General features: G+C 32.7%; 3 protein-coding genes across 3 annotated transcripts; 2 read left to right on the top strand and 1 right to left on the bottom strand.

Moving 5' to 3' along the window:
* Positions 1-9: 9 nt before the first annotated feature.
* On the bottom strand, positions 10-4,586 carry LOC130949301 (uncharacterized). The gene is made up of 5 exons (XM_057878061.1): positions 4,551-4,586; positions 2,282-3,955; positions 1,208-1,802; positions 640-1,130; positions 10-312 (listed from the first exon to the last, which is right to left on the bottom strand). Exons 1-5 carry the CDS (start codon positions 4,584-4,586, stop codon positions 10-12), a joined length of 3,099 nt encoding a protein of 1,032 aa, XP_057734044.1.
* A 7,708-nt stretch (positions 4,587-12,294) lies between these two features.
* LOC130949300 (agamous-like MADS-box protein AGL80) lies at positions 12,295-12,780 on the top strand. Its single transcript, XM_057878060.1, has one exon. The coding sequence runs from the start codon at positions 12,295-12,297 to the stop codon at positions 12,778-12,780; it is 486 nt and encodes a 161-aa protein (XP_057734043.1).
* A 6,340-nt stretch (positions 12,781-19,120) lies between these two features.
* On the top strand, positions 19,121-21,454 carry LOC130949299 (uncharacterized). Its single transcript, XM_057878059.1, has 2 exons — positions 19,121-20,592; positions 20,686-21,454. The coding sequence occupies exons 1-2, from the start codon at positions 19,121-19,123 to the stop codon at positions 21,452-21,454; spliced, it is 2,241 nt and encodes a 746-aa protein (XP_057734042.1).
* The last annotated feature ends 1,760 nt before the right edge of the window (positions 21,455-23,214 follow it).

The raw sequence follows: 23,214 nt of genomic DNA, 5'->3' as shown, positions 1-23,214 counted from the left end.
CAGGTTGTTTCACTGTTTCTTTGGTGGAGGCTTCATTCCTGGAGTTGGAATGAACTGAAATAGCCTTGCTGAGGTCCCAGGGCTAGCTGCTGCCAGAGTTTCATTGGAGACTGCATGAGAGTTTTGTTGTAAGCCTTGTGCTTGTGGTTGGGGTTGTACATTGTGAGACGGTTGGTTGGGCTGCATTGGATGTCCTTGGGGCCTTCTGACACTCTGTTTGGGCCTAAACTTTGGAGCTGCAGAAGGGGGCTGAGCATTTGGAGCCTGAGTTGTGGCCTGGTTCATTGGAGCAGGTTCGTCAGTTCCTGGAACCTGGTAACACAATGATGAAAAACATATGGGCTAAAAAACTGCATCTTCTTCTCTGTCTATAACAAAAAATTATGAACAATTGTAGGTATATTTACCTCTGCAGTTGGGGCTGTTGGGGCAGTTTGTGAGATGTTTATCTCATCTGGCTCTACCTGCGGCCTCTTTGGCATTTTTTCTTGTTTTTCCTAGCCTTGTCCTATATCACAGAATCATGTTTTGCACCCACATATGTTGAGAAATGTTAACTCATTGTGAATTCAAAAAGACACAACCCAAAATGTATACAAGTTACAGAAGGGTTTTCTTAAACAAAAAAAAAACACTTACAAGAGGTTCCAGGTTAACAGGTGCAGGTTCCTCAGTATTAGCCACATTCCCTATAGGGGGAGGGGCAGGAGCAACATTTTCGGTCAACACACACATAGCTCTGGTGGCCGCTTTTGCCTTCTTCCTTTTTGGTTGCCAATCCGGTGTAGCCGGTGCTCCCTTGCAGGTTTTATAATAATGACCCTTCTCCCCGCATTTGCTACACGTTACCTGAAAAGTCCTTCTGACTTTGTCTCCAATCACTTGGGGGGGAGGTGGTGCACCAGTTTCAGTCCGGCGTTTCTTTGGACGACCAGCTGGTCTTATTATCCTGGGAGGTTGTGGCTTTGGATGGTCTGTCTTCTCCCAGAATTCTTCGCTGTTGACTGGATTTACACACAAATCATATGTTTTCCTGACAGCATCCATAGTGAGATAAGGGCTCACAAATTCTTCGGCAGCCTTGATCCTCAACCTAGATATAGCAGCAACTGCGTGGACACATGGCATCCCTTGCCAACAGCAACAACAACAAGAATATGGTTAGCCAAATTTATGTGAAAACAGCAAGACAAGAAACAATGTATACCTGTCAACTGCCATGAGTTGCAAGTGCATGTATGATGTTGGAGGTTGACTCCCAACTTGTGTTTTCCCCTAGTAACTTCAAATAGAACCCTGTCATTATCTCCGCTCCATTGTGCATTCCATTTATGACTCTGAGGTTTAATGTGCCTGTCAAGCCTCCACTGCTGCGCTGGTGCCAGTTTCCCAGTGCATCTTCCTAGAATCCTCTTGTGCTTGGCCATCTTTTTCATTATTGTACACCTTATCTCTTCACACATTGTTAGAATGGGCTTCTCCCTGGCCTCAAGTATCATAGAATTCCAAACCTCACACATGTTATTGGTGAGGCTGTCATTCTTCGGACCATGGCTGAAATATGCCTTGCACCAAACTGCTGGGTCAAATTGATTCATGTACTCCCATCCTCCATGGCACACACTTTTAAATTTTTCCATTGCCGCTTTGAACTGCACCTGAGTGGTGCACTTGGCAGCATGCCATAACAGACCCTTTACCTGCTTGTTATTGAACCTTTGTTGAAGATTCTTCCAAATATGCAGCACACAATTTCTGTGGTGTGCATAGGGCATGACTTCCTTGGCTGCACGCATAAGTCCCTGCAAAGATGGTTTACAAACCAAATATAATGCACTTATGACATAAAGACACCAATAACTACACACCAATTGCTGGGAATAGACATAGACCAATCATAAGCCACTTAACCATATATGCATAAACTAATTATGAATGTATTATGTTGTGCAGAATTCTACTAACCAAAAGCTAGAAATTAAACAACACGATTACAAACAAATACTAACCCAGGTGACAATTCACAGATTAACAGATTATTTTCTATGGAAGGGATACCAACAATTGTAAGGGAAGATGGTTAGATTGGTTGTATTTACTACCAACTATGTTGATGAATTTCTTCAGTTTAACAAGTATAGCCTTTTGCTTCAATTAGCAGATATTCCACTTTAAATCTAAACAAACAACTAATTAACACATTCAACACAAGTCTACATTGTGCAGAGTTACATTCATAAAACATACATTATATCAGAATAGTATAGGGAATTGTAGTTACCTTCTGTTGGTCGGACATCAGATTCCATCCGCGCACTTGATGGTCTCCCAAATCATCCTGAAGCCGCGTCAAGAACCACATCCAGTTCTCTGTGTTTTCAGCTCTTGTCACAGCATATGCAATAACGAATACATGGTTGTTAGCATCAAGTGCCATTGCAGTTAGGAGCTGCCCTCCGTAATAACCTTTTAAGAAGCAACCATCTAGGCCTATTAGTGGTCGACAGCCCTTAACAAAACCATTTCTGCACGCATCTAAGCAAATGTAAATTTTGTCAAACAGTGGTAGAGACTGCGGAATTGGGTCAACACACATGTCAGCCGTGCTGCCTGGGTTACTCCTGTGCAACTCTTGCAAATAATCCCACAACTTCCCATACTGTGCCCTGTCATTGCCGTTCACAATTTCCCTAGCTGCTTTCAAAGCTCTTTGGATCATTTTAGGATGGACCTGAACATTATAATCCTGTTTCAGATGCTCCGTTGCTTCCCTCGGTGTCAGCTTAGGCTGTGTTGCCAACCTTTTTTCCAACTTATCTGTGACCCAAACCCTATCGGCCAAGTTACTTCCATAATCCCTTCCACATGTATGCTTGTTGTTAAATGTTTTAATCTCAAAAGCCATTGTTTTTGAGTTCCTTGCCACGTATATCAACCATGGGCAGTTCTCCTCTGCACATCTAGCCCTGACCCTCTCCTTCTCATTTTTTATATACATGCAATCTCTTCCATCCCAGACAAATACATCCTTCAAGGCCTTCTTAAATTTCTCCATAGTCGCAAATTGCATTCCAAGCTCAAACTGAACCTCTCCATATTCATTTTCTTCATTGAAATCAAGTCCGTGCGTTGTCCTCTCATCCTCAGAAGATACCGGGGTATGACAGTCTTCCGAAGCATATTCATATTTGTAGTCATCACTCTCCTCATTAGCCACTGCTGGACCTCCTAATTCATCTTCAACTGGCCCTCCCATATCTGTCTCAACTGGCCCTTGGCCAGAACCCAACCCACTTGGAGGTGTCTCAGTTCCATTCCCTTTACTAGATTCACCATGTAGCACATGTCTCTTCCTCCTCCTCCCAGTATACCTCTTGGATGATTTCTTTCCATTCTTCTTGGGTGACACTTTCTTTTTGTTTCTTGCAGACACCGAAGTTTTTTCCTTTGTTTTTTTTCCACTCCTTTCTGCTGACTCAATATCACTGCTATCACTCTCATAACCAGGAGGTGGCGGCTTGTAGGCCTCATCCTCGGCACTCTCGTATCCGTCATCCAATGAGGATTCATCTGTCACCACAACGGGCTCTTCCTCTGGTTCTGGCTCTGGTTCGGCTTGCATTGGTTGGCTTACCGGGTGCTCAAAGTAGATGTAGAACTCATACTTATCTGGACAACTTAAGGTGGCTTCACACATGTCATTAATATCCTGATCACCCTTAAGGATATGAAGCCCAAACTCCAAGTTTCTTGCTGCTGGATCAAGCCAATAAATTTCTTTGTATTCCAGATAACCTAATCCCCTGAAGAGTTCTTCCAAGTCCTTCTTGTTGACAAAATCAACATCCATCGGTGGAAATTTCTCAATCTTCCCATCTACATAGCGTAACACTCCATTTGAATCTTTCTCTAGTCTCCCACCGTGATGAAAAACAGGGGCAACAAACACAGACATCTGTAAAAAACCAAATCACAACTCAGTAACAGAGCTAAACTTCAAACACCCTCAACAGCAACTAGGCTATCCTGCCTATCCATTAAGCATTCTTAATGCATCAAGCCAACACAAAGGTACAAACTTTCAAACTTAACATCACTTTCATACTTTCACAACAACCCTAACTCATGAAACAAACCTACTGCTTCACCCGATCCACCCATAATCACCATGCAGGGGAGAACTCACATATCAAAGCTAATTTAACCCCCACTACCTGACATACTCCTCAACTTCACTACAGTAAAGAATAATGTATGTAGAAGAGAACCAAGTATACGTTACCGTTTCAAAGGAAGCTTCCAAATGAAGACCCTGTCTTCCCACGCAGTAGTGCAACTAGCTCCCACGTCCTCAACGTAACTCTGTTTTGGAGGGAAGAAGAAAGCTTTGCTGAATTAGGGCCAAAGGTAAATGACGAGGGAGAGGAAGGTGTTTTATGGAATAATGGTTTTCATGGAACGCATCGTTTCAAAGGTGCAGGGGGCGATTAGTCCTAATTATGTAGGACAAAAATCCAGGTGGACAAGTGACTGACAGATCAGCATGTCACCTGCTGGGAACCGGTTGCAGGGTCTTCAATGTCCATATACCATCATTGATAGGGACCGATTTGGGGTTTTAAATTACTTAGGGGGTGGGTCGTCCATCGGGTAAATGGTTAGGGACCGGAAAGGGCTTTTACTCTTATAAAAATGAAAAAATGATAAATAGATCTTGACTTTTTGTTTCGCAGATATTTTTGCCTCTAACCATTGAAAAATAATTTTAAGTCTTTGATCTTTACAAAATTTAGATTCTCTCCGTCCAAATGCCTGCGTCAAACCCAACGGAAAATACTTGTCACGCGTATACGTGGGTCATGCGTACGCGTCGCCTGACAAACTTTCTTCTCATGCGTATGCGTGAGTCACGCGTACGCGTCGCCATGAATTTAACAAATCTTCATGAATTCTCCACTTTGCATATTTTTTTCCATTTCTTTCAAGTCATTCTTGTTTTCAAAACTTTAAATCACTCAAATAAATATATCAATACTGCGGTTGGATTTTTTGGTTAATAGATGTATTAGATTGGTAATATAAAGAATTGATCCAACAATAATAATAATAATAATAATAATAATAATAATAATAATAATAATAATAATAATAAAAAGTGATCAGAATTTATTATTTTTTTTATTATTTAATTATTAACTCAAATTTTTTAGTTTAGTTATTTTAATCTAGTAATTCAATAACATATTCTATCCCATACTTTTAAATATTGATAACTAATTAATAATTAAAAATAATAAATTTTGATAGTAACAATAACAACAACAATAATAATAATAATTGAAGATGTGCTCAGTACTAGGACTTTCTTTGAAACAAAACTCACCTCCAAAAATGTCCCAACTTCTTTTTATGAAGTGAGCAAAAAAATAATGAAATATATTATCACTCCTCCCTCGAAAGAATTTGTCTTCTTGTCGCATTTTTTTATTTTATCCATTATTTTTATGTTATTTTTAATATATAAGTATTTAATGTTCATATAAAAATTTGATTCTAAATATATATTTTTTAAATTTGTAATATAAATAATAATTCTTATATTTTATTATTTTTATTTTTTATATTCATACGACTATAAATTTATTATTATAAACCTTAAATACAAATTTTATTTTAATAAATACATTAAAAATTTTTAATGTATGAATTAAAAGAAAAAATTAATTATAATAAATTTTTTATTTTAATTCATACTTATTTATTATGTATGTATTCGATTTATTATGTATATCATGTACATAATAAATTGAGATTCGATTTATATGTAAATACCTAAAAATTGAGTTTGCCTTATTCGATTTATATAAATCTATTTAGGACATGTATAAAACTAATTTTTATTCAAAAAATTTGTATAATTTTAGTCTCCAATCAATTTAATAATATAAATTTTTCTTATTTTTAAATCTAATATATATATATATATATATATATATATATTAGTTTTATTTTCTCACAAATTCATTATTCTTTTAAACTTTTAATGATTCCTTAATTACTTTGTATTTACTGAGCTCTTCAATTTTTTTATAAAAAATAAAAGATCAAAATCATCAAATTATAAAATACTAATCAAAATTATTTTTCCTTTCTAATTTCCAAATGTAATTTAACTTTACTTAAGATAGCATATTTAACACAAAAAAAAAATAAAGTATACCAAATAATAATATTTTAATTCCTGAATATAATTTAATTCATTATTAACATGAAAAATTAAAATCTAAAAATAAAAAATTTCATTATTAGCATGGACAATAACAATGCAATATTCAAAATTAAATATATCAAGCTTTAATTATTATTATTATTATTGATGTCACAAATTAAATACTCAACAAAAAAATATAAAAATATAATTTTTTATTAACAGAATCTAAATTATATTAAACACCAAAAATAGAATTTTTTTTCTTATCAACATATAAAAAATCTAAACACATTAGACTTGCATCGTTAATATCACATAAAAAATAGAATATTTGAACGACACAAAAAATAATCATCACCAAATATTCTAAAAACAATATTATTATTATTATTATTATTGTTATGTTTGGATCAATTCTTTCCATTACCAATTCAATACATCTAATAACAAAAAAGTCCAACAAAACCTCAAATTAATACATTACCTGGCATAATTACCTCCTTATATTTCGACAAACATTGTGTCCACTGATGCTTCAGCTCAATTGATGTTTCTCCTATCATATTAAAACCAACACGCATGTCTTATATATTGTGTCCAATTCATTTCGGCATGTGCTGAAAAAAATCATTTTAGCATCGTAATATTACCCTTCTAATATAACATTTTTATTTGAATTATCAGTTGTGATATATTAGTTCTCATGATTTTTCTCATTTGTTATTTCAATATGATATCCATTTCGACAAATATCTTTAAAATTTAACAAGTTTCTTAAAGACTTAGTAGACAATATTGATTATTTATTATAAATTTTGTTCTTCCAAAAAATAAAATTATAACTCTTCTGGAGCCTTCTATCACATTACGTAGTTAATAATAGTACTAACATATTCTTCTTTTAATACAAGATGAGTAAAATATATATTACTTTTAAGAATAATATACGAACTTATCCTATCCACAAGCTAAATATCTTCATTATTTGTATTTGCTATTTTTTTCAAAGACAAATAATAATAATATGATCATAACATAAAATAAATAAAGGTATATGTACAGTAAAATTATATTTCTAATTAGAACTATTTATCTAAGTAGCACTGTACATAAGAATAGTATCCTATACTAAAATAATAATAATAATAATAATAATATTATTATTATTATTATTATTATTATTATTATTATTATAGAACTTGACATATTTATTGATTTTAAAATTTTTAAACAGAACAATAATATTTTATTAATATTATTTATAAATATCATACTTAAAATTCAAATATATAGAAGATAAAATTCAACAAGAAGTTTCTTATATTATTTATTGACATAAAAACTTAACAAACCAAAATATTAAACTTTTTTAACTATTGGTGTAATTTTCATAACATTTTTTGAAATAAAATTTGTCTCCTTTTCTTTGTCATTTTTTTTCAAAGATGCTTAATAAAGATCAATTAAATACCTTTGGGTACGATAGGTACGTGACCAATGGTCCTTTCCACCGAAACAAAAATATTTATCCTCTGTTGATTTATTTTGCCAATTATTTCTTTCTTTATCCCACTTCTAGTGAGATCATTTCTTGTGAACATATTTTTTCTTCCTTACATATTTTTCTTTTTACTAAAGCCTTGTCAATTATCTCTTCTCAGGTTATAATTTGCCGCATTTTCTTCAGATAATAGGGCGGCGCCAGTTGGATGTGCTTCATAATTTCTTAAAAGTAATTCATTGTTTCATTCAACAACAAGAAGGTAAAAAATTATATTAGAATATTTTTTAAATTCTTTTTTCTCGATACTGCTGCCGCAAAAGTAGTTTTAAGACATGGAAGGTTGAGAAAGTTTTCTCTAACATGTCATTATTAGTTATCTTTTTTTCACATCATTTCATTCGTGAGATGATTCAGAATATTGTTGAATTATATTCATTTATGGATTTAAAATCCTATAGACGCAAATGCGTCCATTCATATCGAGCTTGAGGAAGTATCACTATCTCTTGATGGTTACACGTTTCTTTAAAATTCTTTCAAAGATATGCAAGATCTTTTAATATGAGATACTTATTTTTCAATCCTTCGTCAACATAACGATAAAAGAAGGTCATAACTTTAGTTTTGTCCTTCTTGGATGTTTTATTATCAGTCTTACTATTATTTTCAAGATCCATTGAATCAAGATAGATTTCAACATATAATATTCATGATAAATAGTTGTCTCCAGATATATTAAGAGTATTAAATTTAAGATAAAAAAGTTTTGATATAATGTAAATTTATTATCTGTGTCTTTCTAAATTTTAATCAGAGTCTCATACTAATAACGTGTTGTAAAATAAACAAATAGAGAAGAGAAAATAAAAATAAGATAAAGAAGCGTAAATAGAAAACTTTAGTATTAATATGCTCTAAAATTATTATCTCAATATAACTGAGATCATTCATATGTTTCTTGATAATTTACTCTTTCATATATTGTAGCATACATATATATAGAGAGAAGTATCTTACGCGACCATACTCTTTCTATTTATACGCGTACAAAATTTATTTTTTCAAGTTTCATTAATTAATCTGAAGAATTTGAACCTTCTACTATTAAAAAATGAATCGTCCTATTATAAAAATAGTCTCGTATCATTAAATTGACATTCATACCACAACAAACCAATAATATAAATATATAATAACCATTTGACAAAAATATATAATAAAATTTCATTTAATGTGAAATAATGTAATAGAAAGTAATAATGCATGTAATTAATATGTATGACCAAGCAATTAATATAAGAGTAATTACCCAAATCAGTTCTTAAAGATTTTAAAAACGGACATTTTAGATTCTAAAAAAAATTAATACATAAATCTATTCCCAAGGTTTTACTCCGTCAAATAAATTAATCTCTAGTTTATTTTTCGACAGAGTAATTATCCAGCTCAGTCCCTAAGGATTTTAAAAACGGACATTTTAGTCCCAAAAAAATTAATATACCGATTAATAATTCCTAACATTTTTTTCCGTCAGACATAACAGTCCTCCATCCAAAAAATAAAATAAAATAATTATTATTATTATTAATTATACAATAATACTGTACCATACTTTTTTTGTATTTTTTGAACAAAAATAATGATAAATTTATTCATTAGATTCTTATGTATGTATTTCTAATATATATATATATATATATATATAGTCACTCAATAATAATAATAATAATAATAATAATAATAATAATAATAAAATTATTAGAGATTATTTTACAAAAAATTCAAGGTTGCAACTATTTGATATTTTTATTTAATATAATCAAAAGATGTCCTACTATAAAAATTATGTTTGTATTAAAAAATATATTTTAATTTGGATTTCAAAGCATTATTATTCACCTTACTTGTTTCTAACGAAAAGAGTATATTAATATGCTAGTGTCGTCGTTCATATGCACAAAGCTAAGTTAATAATGATGCTTTGAAATCCAAACTAAAATATTTTCTTTTAATACAAACATGTTTTTTAAAGTAGGACATCTTTTAATTATATTAAATACAAAAATATCAAATAGTTTTAATCTTAAATTTTTTTGTAGAATAATATCTACTACTACTACTATTATTATTATTATTATTATTATTATTATTATTATTATTATTGAGTAACTATATATATATAATAGATACATAAGAATCTAATGAATAAATTTATCATTACTTTTGTCCAAAAAGTACGAAAAATTTATGATATAATATTATTGTGCAATTAATAATAATAATAATAATAATAATAATAATTTTTTTTTATGGAGGACTGTTATGTCTGACGGAGAAAAACATTGGGATTGATCTATATATTAATTTTTTTGGGGACTAAAATGTTTGTTTTTAAAATCTTTGGGGACTGATCTCGGTAATTACTCTACCGAAAAATGAACTGGGGACTGATTTGTCTGCCGGAATAAAATCTTGGGGATTGATCTGTGTATTAATTTTTCTTGAGAACTAAAATGTCCATTTTTAAAATCCTTGGGGATTGATTTGGGTAATTACTCTTAATATAATTCAAACGATAAATCATCCTATATCTTCCCAACTCATCCTTGTTAGAAGTCGCTTACAATAATATTAGTGTTAAGTACGATTGTGGTCTTTAAAATATAGGTCAAAAAAAATTTTTCTCTCCAACCTTTTTTTGCATAAAAAATCGTCTCTAAAGTTTAATTTGGTTTTAAAATTGTATTTCAGACCAAAATATCCTTCTCATTTTTCACCAAAATACACAATTTCTATTCTTCTTCTCCATCACAATAGCATCTCTTCTTCTTTTTTTTCTTCTTCAATAATAACAACAATGAAGCAGAAATAATATAATAAACATAAAAAAATAGAAACAGAAATAGAAGCAGCATTCGAAGCAAAAGAAATAAAAGAAGAAACAAAACTGAAAACAGAAGCAAAAACAAAATTGAAAACAAAATAGGAACACAAACATAAGCAGAATCTGAAACATAAAAAACGGAAGCAAAAGAAACAGAACAATAGATTAACAAAATAAAAAATAGAATCAAAATTAGAAACAATGTGATTAATAATGGATTAATAAAATCACAATTAGAAATAATGTGATTAACAAAATCAGAAACAGAAACAGAATTGGAACCTTAGGGAGTAGTAGCGGCACGGAGCAGTCGTCGAGCACCGTGAGAGAGACGAGAGAGCGCGAGCGAAAAAGGGTAGAGAGAGAACAAATTGGAGAAAGAGAAGGGGGTCGTTGCCCTATCGCCGAGCTTCTAACACCATTGCCAAACCGCCACCATTGAGTTCACCAAGAAGAAGGACGACGAAGACAGCAAGTTCGGGAGAGAGTCATCAGTGAGCTTCTAACGTCGTTGCTAAACCGCCACTGTTGAGTTCACAAAGAAAAAAGACGACAAAGACAACGAGTTCAGAAGAGAGCCATCGCCAAGCTTCTAACACCGTTGCCAAATCGCCGCCATTGAGTTCACCAAGAAGAAGGACAACAAAGACAACGGGTTCGAAGAGAGGAACTAGGGGAGAAGACCACGCTGAAATGGGAGTTGCCTCCATTTCTTCTTCTTTCTCCCTCTTGTCCGTTTTCGTTTTCTTTTTTTTTTTATTTTATCATTTTTTTAATTTTGAGTAATTTGGTAATAAAATTTAATATTTTAGTAAAAAGAACAATTTTAAAACTAAGTTAAATCAAAGGGACAATTTTGTATGCAAAAAAAGTTAGGGACGAAAAAATTTTTGGCTTATACCTTAAGGACTAAAATTGTACTTAACCTATCTTGTTGCTATCTTTAATTGTAACCATTACACAGTAATAGTATTATATATTTGATTTTTTACGGCATCTTTCAATTCAATAAGTTAAAAATTAATCTGTTGTGGATCAAAGCTCCATATAAGAGTTTAGTGTTGGCTAATGAGTTGTTGTATGTATAAGGCAGAATTCGAATTCTCAACACTTATTTAAACGAACTAGTTTAGTAAACTAAATTTAAAATCGATAATATTAGAGAGACAAAAAAATTCCAAACTTATCTTGTTTTTAATATTTATTAATTGTATCAACAAATAATAAATGCTAAATAAAATAAATTTAAGCTGTTTTGGCTTATTTTTTTTTCAAATATAAAAAAGTATAGGCAGACAATTCCTAACCAGCCAACTTTAAATAACAGTAATTAATAATCATTAATTTTATATTTTTAAAAAAATTAAATTTAAATAATCACTAATTAATAATAATTAATTAGTATAAAATACAATTTAAAAATATTTGTTGGCTACATTCTTATTGATTACCTACCGGAATTTCCAAATATTATTGAATGCAATGTATACATTAAGTTGTCATATTAGCTTTTAATGTTTGTCTTAATAAAGCATCCGAAAATTCGGAAACAACATATGTAGAGATAATTTTCCATCTCTGTCTTGATAATCCTTATCACAATGTGACTCACATACATATATAGGTCCATATAAAGTCCAGAATGTACAAAGTAAAAAATGCATTAAAAGAGTAAATAAATTACAAAACCAAACCATGACAAGAAAGAAGGTGAAGTTGGCTTACATTCCTGATGACTCAGCAAGAAAAGCAACATTCAAGAAAAGGAAGAGGGGAATTCTGAAGAAGGTGAATGAACTCAGCATTCTATGCGGCATTGAAGCTTGTGCTATAATCTCGAACCCTTTTGAATCTGAAGAAGCAGAGGTTTGGCCAGATCCAGAGAGGGCCAAAGAAGTGATTGAGAAGTACAGTAATTCATCTGTGATTGACGAAAGTAAGAACATGAATCAAGAAAGCTTCATGCTGCAGAGAATCGCTAAAGCGAAGGAGTTGCTGAAGAAGAAGCGTAAGGAGAATCGTGAAAAGGAGATGCTTCTTTCTATGTATAAGTACATGAAAAGTGATCAAGAACTACCGGATAACATGACTGTTGCAGATTTGAAACAACTTGATAATCTCATTGATCAGAGTATGAAGGACATTGAAATTAAGATGGTTCTTGAAGATGATGATGAATAGATATATGTGTATGTTCATGTTATTATTATGTTTGATGAGAAGTGCAAACCTTGAAATAAAATAAAACTTCTTGTATTCATGAGCTTTAATGTCAATGCGGAAGGGTTAGCCTGTTTTAAACAGGTTTAATTTTATCGTTTTATATATTAATTGGTGTTTATTTTGTGTTGGATTCATGGCTGGGTCTATTCTATCTCCTGTATTTCTTTGTGTTATAAGGACTCCTTATTTTATAATGGTGATGTAATCTATTTTTGTGCTATATTGACAAATCAATTATATTACATGTAAATTATATGTATATCCTATGATGATAAATTAAATGAACATGTATGTCACATTGATAAAATTATAAAAATAAAAGAATTGACATTTGAAACCAAAATTTACACTCGCCTAAAAAGAAATAAGTTACATAAATATGATTTTTAAATCGTATTTACTCAAAACACGTTATTTGAAGTGTCGTATATTTTATTGATTAAAACATGCCAATCAGTCTATCACTTTCTTTATTAGAAAGGGCATGCGAAATGCGCGCTAAGTGTATATGTGCTTTCTTTCTCTTTGTTCACAACTGATGCATGCTTCTCTTATTCCATGTGCACACCTGGCGTCTCTGCTTCACTTGTACATAGAGGCAGACAAGGGAGGCAAGCATAAGCTTTGCCCCATAGTTATTAGAATCAAACCGGTTAAATTACTAGTTTATTAGTTTAACTGAAAAATTATTGGTTGAACCAGTTAATTCAATCTTACGTAAATAAAAAATATAAAATAATTAAAAATTTAAAATTAAAATTTAAAATACATATTTTTACTGATATTTTAAGAACAATCAAATCTCAACAAATTATAATCAACAAATTATAATTCAATTATTATTAAATAATTATATAAAATTTTAGTATTCTTTATAATATTTTTTTATTTTTATATTAAAGTAACTCATTTTAATTTTAATTAGTAGCTAACTAATTTATATTTATTAATTGTTATATACTATATGTATTTATTAAAAAATAATATTAATAAATATTATATAATAAAAAAGAATAATTATATTATAATTAATAAAATTATTTGATATTTTTTTATGCATGTTTAATAATATTTATATTAATAATTATGCATAATAAAAAATATAATTAATTTAAACATAAGTGAATATAAAATTAAAATAATATCTAATAAAATTATTGTATATTTTTACTATATAATTAATAACTATCATATAAAATAATAAGAAATAGCAAAGTCTAATGGTAAGAGAAGTATGTAGTAATAAAGAGAATTTGGGTTTAAATCTCATCTTCATCAATTTTAAAATTTTTACCTGAGGTTGACTAGTTCTTGCCAAATCGGTCAATTTGATCCGATTTTTATAAAAATATGCTCTCCTAACATTTTAGAAAAAAAAGTAGTATTTAGTTTAATATAAATAAAGTCTAATCCAAAAATTATTAAAAAAAAATTTTGCACAAACAAGTGCTAACAAGGCCTATGAGCCTATCATTAATTAATGGACTCTGTGAAAGTATGACCCTTTAAATTGAAGTTAACAAGTATAACAAGACCTAAAGTTAAAGGATTTAAATTGAAGTCACAACGTTAAACTTTCTTTTGAGTAAATTTCTAAAGTAGTCTCCCAAAATTTGGTCCGTCCACCAATGTTGTCCCCTCAGTTTTCAATTGCACTAAATATATCCTTCAATTTGAACTCCGGGCTACATACAGATCCTTCTACCCAATTTCGGCATGAGTCAGCAGGCAGAGCGCTGACCTAGCGCTGCCACTTTTACGTAGGACATTTGAAATGGCTAGCTGATACAGAATACATTCTAAAATTCTCCAATGTAGTCCTTGACACCAATTATAAACCCTAAACATAGTTCTTCCTCCTTCCTTTCTGAATCATAAACCCTAAACATAGTTCTTGCCACTACAACATTTTTGGCCTAAGGTAACCCTTATTCGAAGCAACTTTTGTTTAGATAGGTAAAGACAACATTTTTAACGAGTTGCCTTTGAGTAAGGCAAAGATAACAAAATTTTTGGCCACCCATAAAAAGAGTTGTCTTTGATATCTAAAGCAACACTTAAAAAATATTACAATATAAAACATTAAAGACAACATTTTTAAATAAAAATACAACATTTTATAAGGGTTATAAAAAAATTGAATAAATAACTTTTATAAAAAGTTGCCTAAAATCATTCATAGCTAAAAATTTTAGAGGGAAACTTTTAATCATATTCCCTCCAAATAATTATTTCCCAATCAAATAACTTAGTAAAAAAAAGAAAAGCTATTAGAGAAGTCATATTTCCAGTGCTTAGTTCCTCACAGCCACCCACCATTCGAAGAAAAGGGAAAAGCCCTAACTCACGGCGCGACACGAAGGGCAGCAGGTCTCGACCCAGACGGCGCGACACGAACGGCAGTAGGTCTCGACCCAGACGGCACGACACGAACGGCAGTAGGTCTCGACCCAGACGGCACGACACGAACGGCAGCAGGTCTCGTTCGCGTACGAGAGCAGGTCTCTGTCGGCGACGGCGCGGTGCTCTCCTCCACAGGCGTCGGCGAGTTGCTCTCCTCCACAGGCGTCGGCGAGTTGCTCTCCTCCTCCTGTCTCAGCTTCGCGTCGCAGTCACGTTTGAGAAACCCCTCTCCTTCTTCCTCCTCTTCCCCTGTCTCGCCTCCTCCTCTTCGCAAGCTCAGACAACACTACATGCAGCGATAATCCCCTTCCGCCTCCTCTGCGTATTGCTTGGTAAGAAGCTTCTGATTTTCTGATTTACTATGAATTGGATTTTCTGATTTACTATGAATTGGATTTTCTGAATACTTTGATTTTGAATGAAGATTGGGAATGTTCTGAATTTTACTATGAAAATAGAATTTTTGAATGCATTGAATCTAAATTTTCGCTATGGGAATGTTCTGAATGTACTGAATTTTAGTAATACATAAAGCTGTGATATCATGGATTTCATGTTGATGCTGATTTTACATTGATTCTTGCAGTAAACCCCCAGTTGAAGAGCTGCACCAGTTCTTGGAATTCCAGTTGCCAAAGCTATATGTGAACCCATCAGGTAAACATTTTCCTTCTTGGCCCTGGACATCTTGCTATTTCTTGGCTGTGCCTCTGATCCTAAGAAATCCACATTCATGAGGTTCATTTTCTTACCTTCATGTTGTTTGGTTCCTGAGAAAGTGCTTGAAAACAACATTTATCAATTTATATATATTTATATGCTCTGTTTGCTTCATTCATCTATGCTATCTTCATCCTTTATTATTGTTAGGAATTCCGTTGAGCTTCAACTTGTGTTTTTCCCCTCCTCCCACCTTATATAATCAGGGAAAAATCTAAATCAATGTTGTTTCGAAGTAGAATTTCTTACCTAAATGTTTATCAGCATGTTTCTATTTTCTTCACACTTGAGTGCTATCATGTTTTAAAGTTTTGCTTTGGTCCTGTGTTTCCAACGCAATTTCAAATCCCGGTGCTGAGTGAATTGCTATATGAATTGCAAAGCACAAATTCAAATACTAAGGAGAAGACTTTTTGTTGGTAAAATTGAAAATACATGCCATGAATGTGTTTTTTTCTTTTTTAAGTGAAAATACATATAGGTTTTACATATTTATCACCAGAAATATTTTAACTATTTTGAAAACTTATGTTTGGAGGTGTTATTTAGCAATTAGCAGGGAATCAAAATAAAAAGTATCATAGAAAAATCTGTAATAATTTTCAAAATATCCCTCATGCCATCTGTGCTACTTTTAAACCCTTATCTTACTAAAGGAAATGAGACTTCATCTCATCTAAACTCCAATCATATGCACTGAATGCTCAGAAAACCATCTTGCAGTAGGAATCCACTACCTCTATTATGCTAAATATGCATTGTTCATTATAATATTCTATGGTTTTTTGCAAACATTTGGCATCTAAATTGTCTTCATGCTTCCTAATATTGACCCATCTGATCTCTAAATGTTTAGTGTACTTGTATATATATGTTATTTTAATTGACCACTTTTTCTTAACATTTAAAAATTAATATACAAATTATATTTAAACACATGTTGATGCTGATTTTACATTAATTCTTGTAGTAAACTCCCAATTGAAGAGCTGGACCAGTTCTTGGAATTCCAGTTGCCAAAGCTATATGTAAACTCATCAGGTAAACATTTTTCTTCTTGGCCCTGGACATCTAGCTATTTTTTTGGTTGTTGTTATCTGCTTAATCCATGCCAGGGTTTTCAATAAGAATTGAATTCATGCACTTTAGCTTGTCAATACTTTATAGTAGCATTTAGTGATGCATTATTAAGCAAAGTTGCTCTTAGTCTCTATGAATTTGATTGTTTTCCTCCACCTTAAATTGAGAAAGGAGAAAACACTGAATAATAATATTTTTTTTATGATGCTGAAAGTTAAAACATATTGCCTTTTTATCATCTCTATTCATGGTGTTCCTTTTCTACATAATATTTCTACGAACCTGCAGTTTTTCTGCGAGCCTGCAATTTATCATGGTGTTCCTTTTAACCTGCATCTTGCCTTTTCGAACTAATATTTCTACGAGCCTGCAAGTTTTTTCTATCTATATTCATGGTGTTCCTTTTGAAATAAACTTTTTTATAGTCAATAGAACGACTTATGTCACTCTTTTTTCAGTGGTCAAAGCCCTGTAAGTACTTACTTTTGCTTAGAAATTTATGTCTTCACAAAAAAAAGATTAATTTTCGTAATTAGCTGAGTTAACTAGTTCATATAGAATCGATTATTATTTTTCAATTGATTGTTCTGTTTGCCACTTTGATTGAGTTAAATTGTTTATAAAGAATACTGTAAATTTGATACTTTACTCTGTTATAGAGAAAGATTGCTTCAAAGGACTTTAAGGAACATTGGTGGACATTCTAGAACTTGAAGATTGCAATTTGTTGAGCCATGACTCCGTAAGTTTTTTTTTCTCTTGCATATACTTGTAGGTTTTCATATGTATATTATGACCTTTGTGCAGTTTTTTGTTTTTCATGTTGAATGTCTTTTGATATTTAGTCCACTTTTAGATAAGCAATATAATTGTTTCTTAATTTTAATAATATTTGTGTGTGCCTTTTTGATGGATTTATGTACCCAATATGCATGAACATTATTATTTGCATGCTTGGTTAAATAGTAATAACAATATATTAATAATTAGGTTTTCCCAAGACTTAGAAAAAGATTGGATGAGTTTACCGAGAGATAAAGTTGAGTTTAGTAACGGTGTCAATGACTTCTTAGACTTTGCTTACTCTATCGGAAGCCCGCAAGGAGAGGAAATCTTATGCCCTTGTGCAAAGTGTTGTAATTTCTTGTGGCATAAACGACAAACAATTTATATCCATTTGATTGCCTTTGGATTCGTTAATGGTTATACGAGATGGATTCATCATGGGGAAAGCGTAGTCGGCATGGATGTTGATAGCGATAGTGATAGTGAGATTGATAGTCATAGTGAGACTAACTCGTATGACGACATGGACGCCTTGTTGAATGATAGATTTAGGGATGTGGCACAAGCTGAAGGGATAAAAGAAGGTATGAATGAAGATGCAAAGAAATTCTATGATTTGGTTGAAGAGACTAGCAAAGAACTGTATCCCGGTTGCAAGGGATTTTCTACGTTGTCTTTCACCATCCGCCTATACTTGTTAAAGTGTCAACATGGGTGGAGTAATGCCTCTTTTGCTTCTCTCTTGGAGTTGCTAAAAAAGGCTGTTCCTAACTTAAATATTCCAACTTCTTTCAATAAAGCCAAGACTATGGTGAGAGACTTAGGTCTTGACTATAAGAAGATTGACGCATGCCCGAACGATTGCATGCTATATTGGAAAGAGTACGAGAAGGACACATCTTGTCATGAATGTGGCGCTTCTCGTTGGATTGTACATCCTGTAGTTGAAGCTGATGTTTTGCCTTCAAAAAAATCTCACAATATTCCTGTGAAGACATTGCGACACTTTCCCCTAATTCCTAGGCTTCAAAGACTATTCATGTGCTCAGCAACAGCTAAAAGCATGAGGTGGCATGACGAAGAATGCAGAAAAGATGACAAGTTAAGGCATCCCGCTGACGGCCAGTCATGGAAGGAGTTTGACAATCGTCATACAAATTTTGCTCTCGATACCCGTAATGTGAGACTTGGCTTGTCAAGTGACGGATTCAATCCATATCGAACCGTGAGCATATCTCATAGCACGTGGCCTGTTGTTTTAATGGCTTATAATTTGCCGCCATGGATGTCTATGAAATAGGAATACTTTATGTTGTCGTTGCTAATCCCTGGACCAAAGTCACCAGGAAATGATATAGACATTTACTTGCAACCTTTAATCGAGGAGTTGAAGGAGTTGTGGGAGGTCGGGGTGGAAACATATGATGCATCAAAAAATGAAACCTTCCAAATGTATGCAGCTCTCATGTGGACAATAAGTGATTTTCCGGCTTATGTAATGCTATCTGGTTGGAGTACAAAAGGGAAGCTAGCTTGTCCTTGTTGTAACCATGGGACTTGTTCTAACTATCTTAAATATAGTCGCAAAACATGCTACATGGGTCATCGTGCCTTTTTGCCTGAGGATCATCCATGGAGAGCTAACAAGAGATCTTTCAATGGAAAAGTAGAACATAGGCAAGCTCCACCATTATTGTCGGGTACTGAAGCTTTAAGTCAGTTGGAGTATGTGGATAATTCGTTTGGGAAGCTAAAACCAAAGAAAGATGGTCCATGGAAGAAGAGGTCAATATTCTTTGATTTACCTTATTGGCAGTATAACACATCACGACACAATTTAGATGTGATGCACATAGAAAAGAACATAGTTGATAGTATTCTTGGAACTCTCTTGGATATTTCTGGCAAGACAAAAGATCACACAAATGCTCGATATGACTTGCAAGAAATGGGCATTCGAAAGAACCTTCACCCCAAGAAAACAAATGGTAGGAAAAAGGTTAAGCTGGCAAAGGCATGCTACTCAATGACCAATGCTGAAAAGTCGATTTTTTGTGACGTCTTGAAGACAGCAAAGTTGCCAGATGGCTCTGCTTCAAATATTTCTCGGTGTGTGAACCTTTTGGAGAGAAGAATATCTGGTTATAAGACTCATGATGCTCATTTCATTCTTCACTATTTGTTACAAATTCCTATTAAAGGAATACTTTCAGATCAAGTTGCAGTTCCTTTGATTCGACTTAGCTCATTTTTCCGTCAATTGTGTCAAAAGTCTATCACATTACAAGAGATAGATCAATTAGAAGAGGATATTGTCACAACATTATGCCAATTAGAGAGGATCTTTCCTCCTTCTTTCTTCGATATAATGATTCATTTGCCTATTCATTTGGCTAATGAAGTGAGATTGGGAGGTCCAGTTCAATTTCGGTGGATGTATCCTCCCGAAAGATACATGTGTACTTTGAAGTCCTATGTTCGAAACAGAAGTCGTCCTGAAGGATCTATTGCAGAGGCATATTTGGTTGAAGAATGTTTGACATTTTGCTCGCGTTACTTACATTCTGGTGTCCAAACAAAATTGAATAGACAACCCAGAAATAATGATGAACCTAATAATTCTATGATGGAAACTACAGATGCATTTTTGAATCTATTTCCAAAAAGAGGTGTTCCTTTGGGTGCAAAGAAAGGTGAACCTTTTCTCCTTGACGACAAGTCTCGAGAGCAAGTTCATAGCTACATATTATTGAATTGTCACAAAATAGACGACTATGTTAGGTAAATCATACTAATTCTACTATATTTTGGTATTTTAATTAGAAATTGATAGGTCTGTTTTATACTTACAAATATTATATTTTTGAGTTTTAGTGAGCATGAGACTTATCAACAAGGAACACGATGGATGAGAGCTAAAAACCATAGCAAAAACTTTCCTACATGGTTTAAAACACGTGCTTTGCGGCATGATGTTCCAAATTGGATAAAAGAGCTATTTAGAGGACAAACCCAATGTGCAAAAAGATATTCTGGTTATTTTATCAACGGTTATAGATTTCACACTAGGCAACGTGAGGTAAGACGCAAGACACAAAATAGTGGTGTTACTTTAGTAGCATTAACGACAAGCTTTGCAAGCACAAAGGATGCAAATCCAATTCATGAAAATGTTTCTTATTATGGTAGAGTGAATGATATCATTGAGTTGGACTACTATGGAAATTTTAAGGTTACATTGTTCAAATGTGATTGGTATGAGGCTAGGGAGGATGCTTATGGCTCGACATATGTGCATTTTAACAAAAAGTGCTATCAGGAAGAGCCTTTTGTATTGGCATGTCAAGTGCACCAATGCTTCTATGTGCAAGATGCATTTGATAAAAATAAACATTATGTAATGAAGACTGTTCCAAGGGACCTATTTAGCATAAGTGATCAAGTTGCCATTGATGTTGAAGATACTTATGAAAATGAGCCATTTGATAATTCGACGGTTCCTTCTATACCTAATGATGATGGTGAAGTAGACTTGGTAAGGAATGATTTGAATGAAGTTCTGGTCGATGTTGCAAAAGAAGTCTATTTTTTCCAAGAGTATAACACAGGATTGGATAAAGAATATGATTCCGAAGACTTTTGAGCGACTTGTTTCCCTCTTTTATGGTATATAAGTCAGATTTATCGCTTTACGTTAGCAGTTTTCAACTTGTTTTCCCTCTTTTATGTTCTGATTGTTGCTTCTTAGAATTTTCTGATTTTTTCTGCATCTTGATTATGAGTTTGTATGGGACATATTTTTCTGCATTTTGAATTTTTCTGTATTTTTCTGCCTTTTGAGTGAAGAATATGATTCTGAAGACTTTTTGAGTGACTTGTTTCCCTCTTTTATGGTATATAAGTCAGATTTATCGCTTTATGTTAGCAGTTTTCAACTTGTTTTCCCTCTTTTATGTTCTGATTGTTGCTTCTTAGAATTTTCTGCATTTTAAATTTTTCTGTATTTTGAATTTTTCTGTATTTTTCTGCCTTATGAGTATGTGTGGGACATATTTTTCTGCATTTTTCTGCATGTTGAATTTTTCTGCATTTTTCCTCTTTTGCTAAATATTGTGATATAGAATTTGGTAATTGTTTGATATGGTTTACCTCTTCCCCTTATTAGATGCATATGCAATGGTATTTTATGGCCGTTTTAATATTTTTATACAGCAACTTAATGGAAAACGGAGCAACTTCAAAGAGGAAAAGACTGGTAAAAAAGTATCAAGCTCATGCAAAAGTTAAGGAATTTGAAATGACGGAAGTATCTTCTGCTGCGAAACTAGTTCGGAATTTTATAACCAAAGGTGATAAAGGAAGTAATCAAGCCAAAATAGCACAACAGCCTAGGAGAAAAATTTCAGAAATTGGAGACAAATATAGTAGGGAGAATTCAATGGAAGGGAGAAATAAAACACTTGTAGACAATGTTATGAACCGGTCTTTGAGGTCTTCCCATAACCAAGTGAGGAATAATGTTCAACTAGAAGAACAACCAATTCCTAAGAAGATGAAGAGCAAGGAAAAGTGTCCAGCAATGGCTCTTGATGCCTTTTTGCATACAGAAGGAGTAGAAGTGGAAAGAGAAGAGGAAGATGACTTTGAGTCAATTGGTGAGGATGCTGGAGCTACTGAAAAAGAACCAGCTAACTTGACAAACTTAAAAAATAACTTAAAGCGTCCAGCCATGACTCTTGATGCTTTTTTGGGTGACCAAGGAATTCATGTGGAAAGAGAAGAGGAACATAATGAAGTTCCAACTACTGAGGATGCTAGATCTAGGCCATCCCCGAATAATGGAGAAAATGTTCATATCCCCTCTGAGAAAGATTATATTGGTGAACATGAAAGTGACAATTTTGATGTAGAAGGGGATCAAGTTATGGAAGAGGCTCATGTAGAAGGTGATGTAATTTAGTTTGTTGCTATTTGTTTTACATTTTCTTTTTATCTATGAGGGGCTGTCCTTTCATACCATTCACGGCTGTCTTTGGTTTTAATTTGTACTATTTCTCAATTTTTAATTTAGATACTTCAAAGGTTAAAAAGACTCGTGGAAAAACAAGATGCCTAAAGATTTATGCAAGAACTTGGGAAGAAAGGGAAGAAGTGACTTTTGATCAGGGAGCAGTCGTGGGGCCAACAGCTCAAAGAGTGAAGGATTTAACTAATTTTATTGGAACAATGGGAAGGAATAGTGATTTTATTACCTTGATGTACACTAATTGGAAAGCTGTGCCTAAGCAAATCAAAAAGCGCATTTGGAAGTATATTAATGTAAGCTCCATTTATCTTTATGTTTATGCCATATGTTAATAATCTTTTTATGCATATGATATGATGAAATTGATGTGTTTGTAG

This window comes from Arachis stenosperma, chromosome 9, assembly GCF_014773155.1.
Source record: "Arachis stenosperma cultivar V10309 chromosome 9, arast.V10309.gnm1.PFL2, whole genome shotgun sequence".
Taxonomy (NCBI): domain Eukaryota; kingdom Viridiplantae; phylum Streptophyta; class Magnoliopsida; order Fabales; family Fabaceae; genus Arachis; species Arachis stenosperma.
The sequence above is the reverse complement of the archived record's forward strand: the minus strand, read 5'-3'. Positions and strand labels throughout refer to the sequence as shown.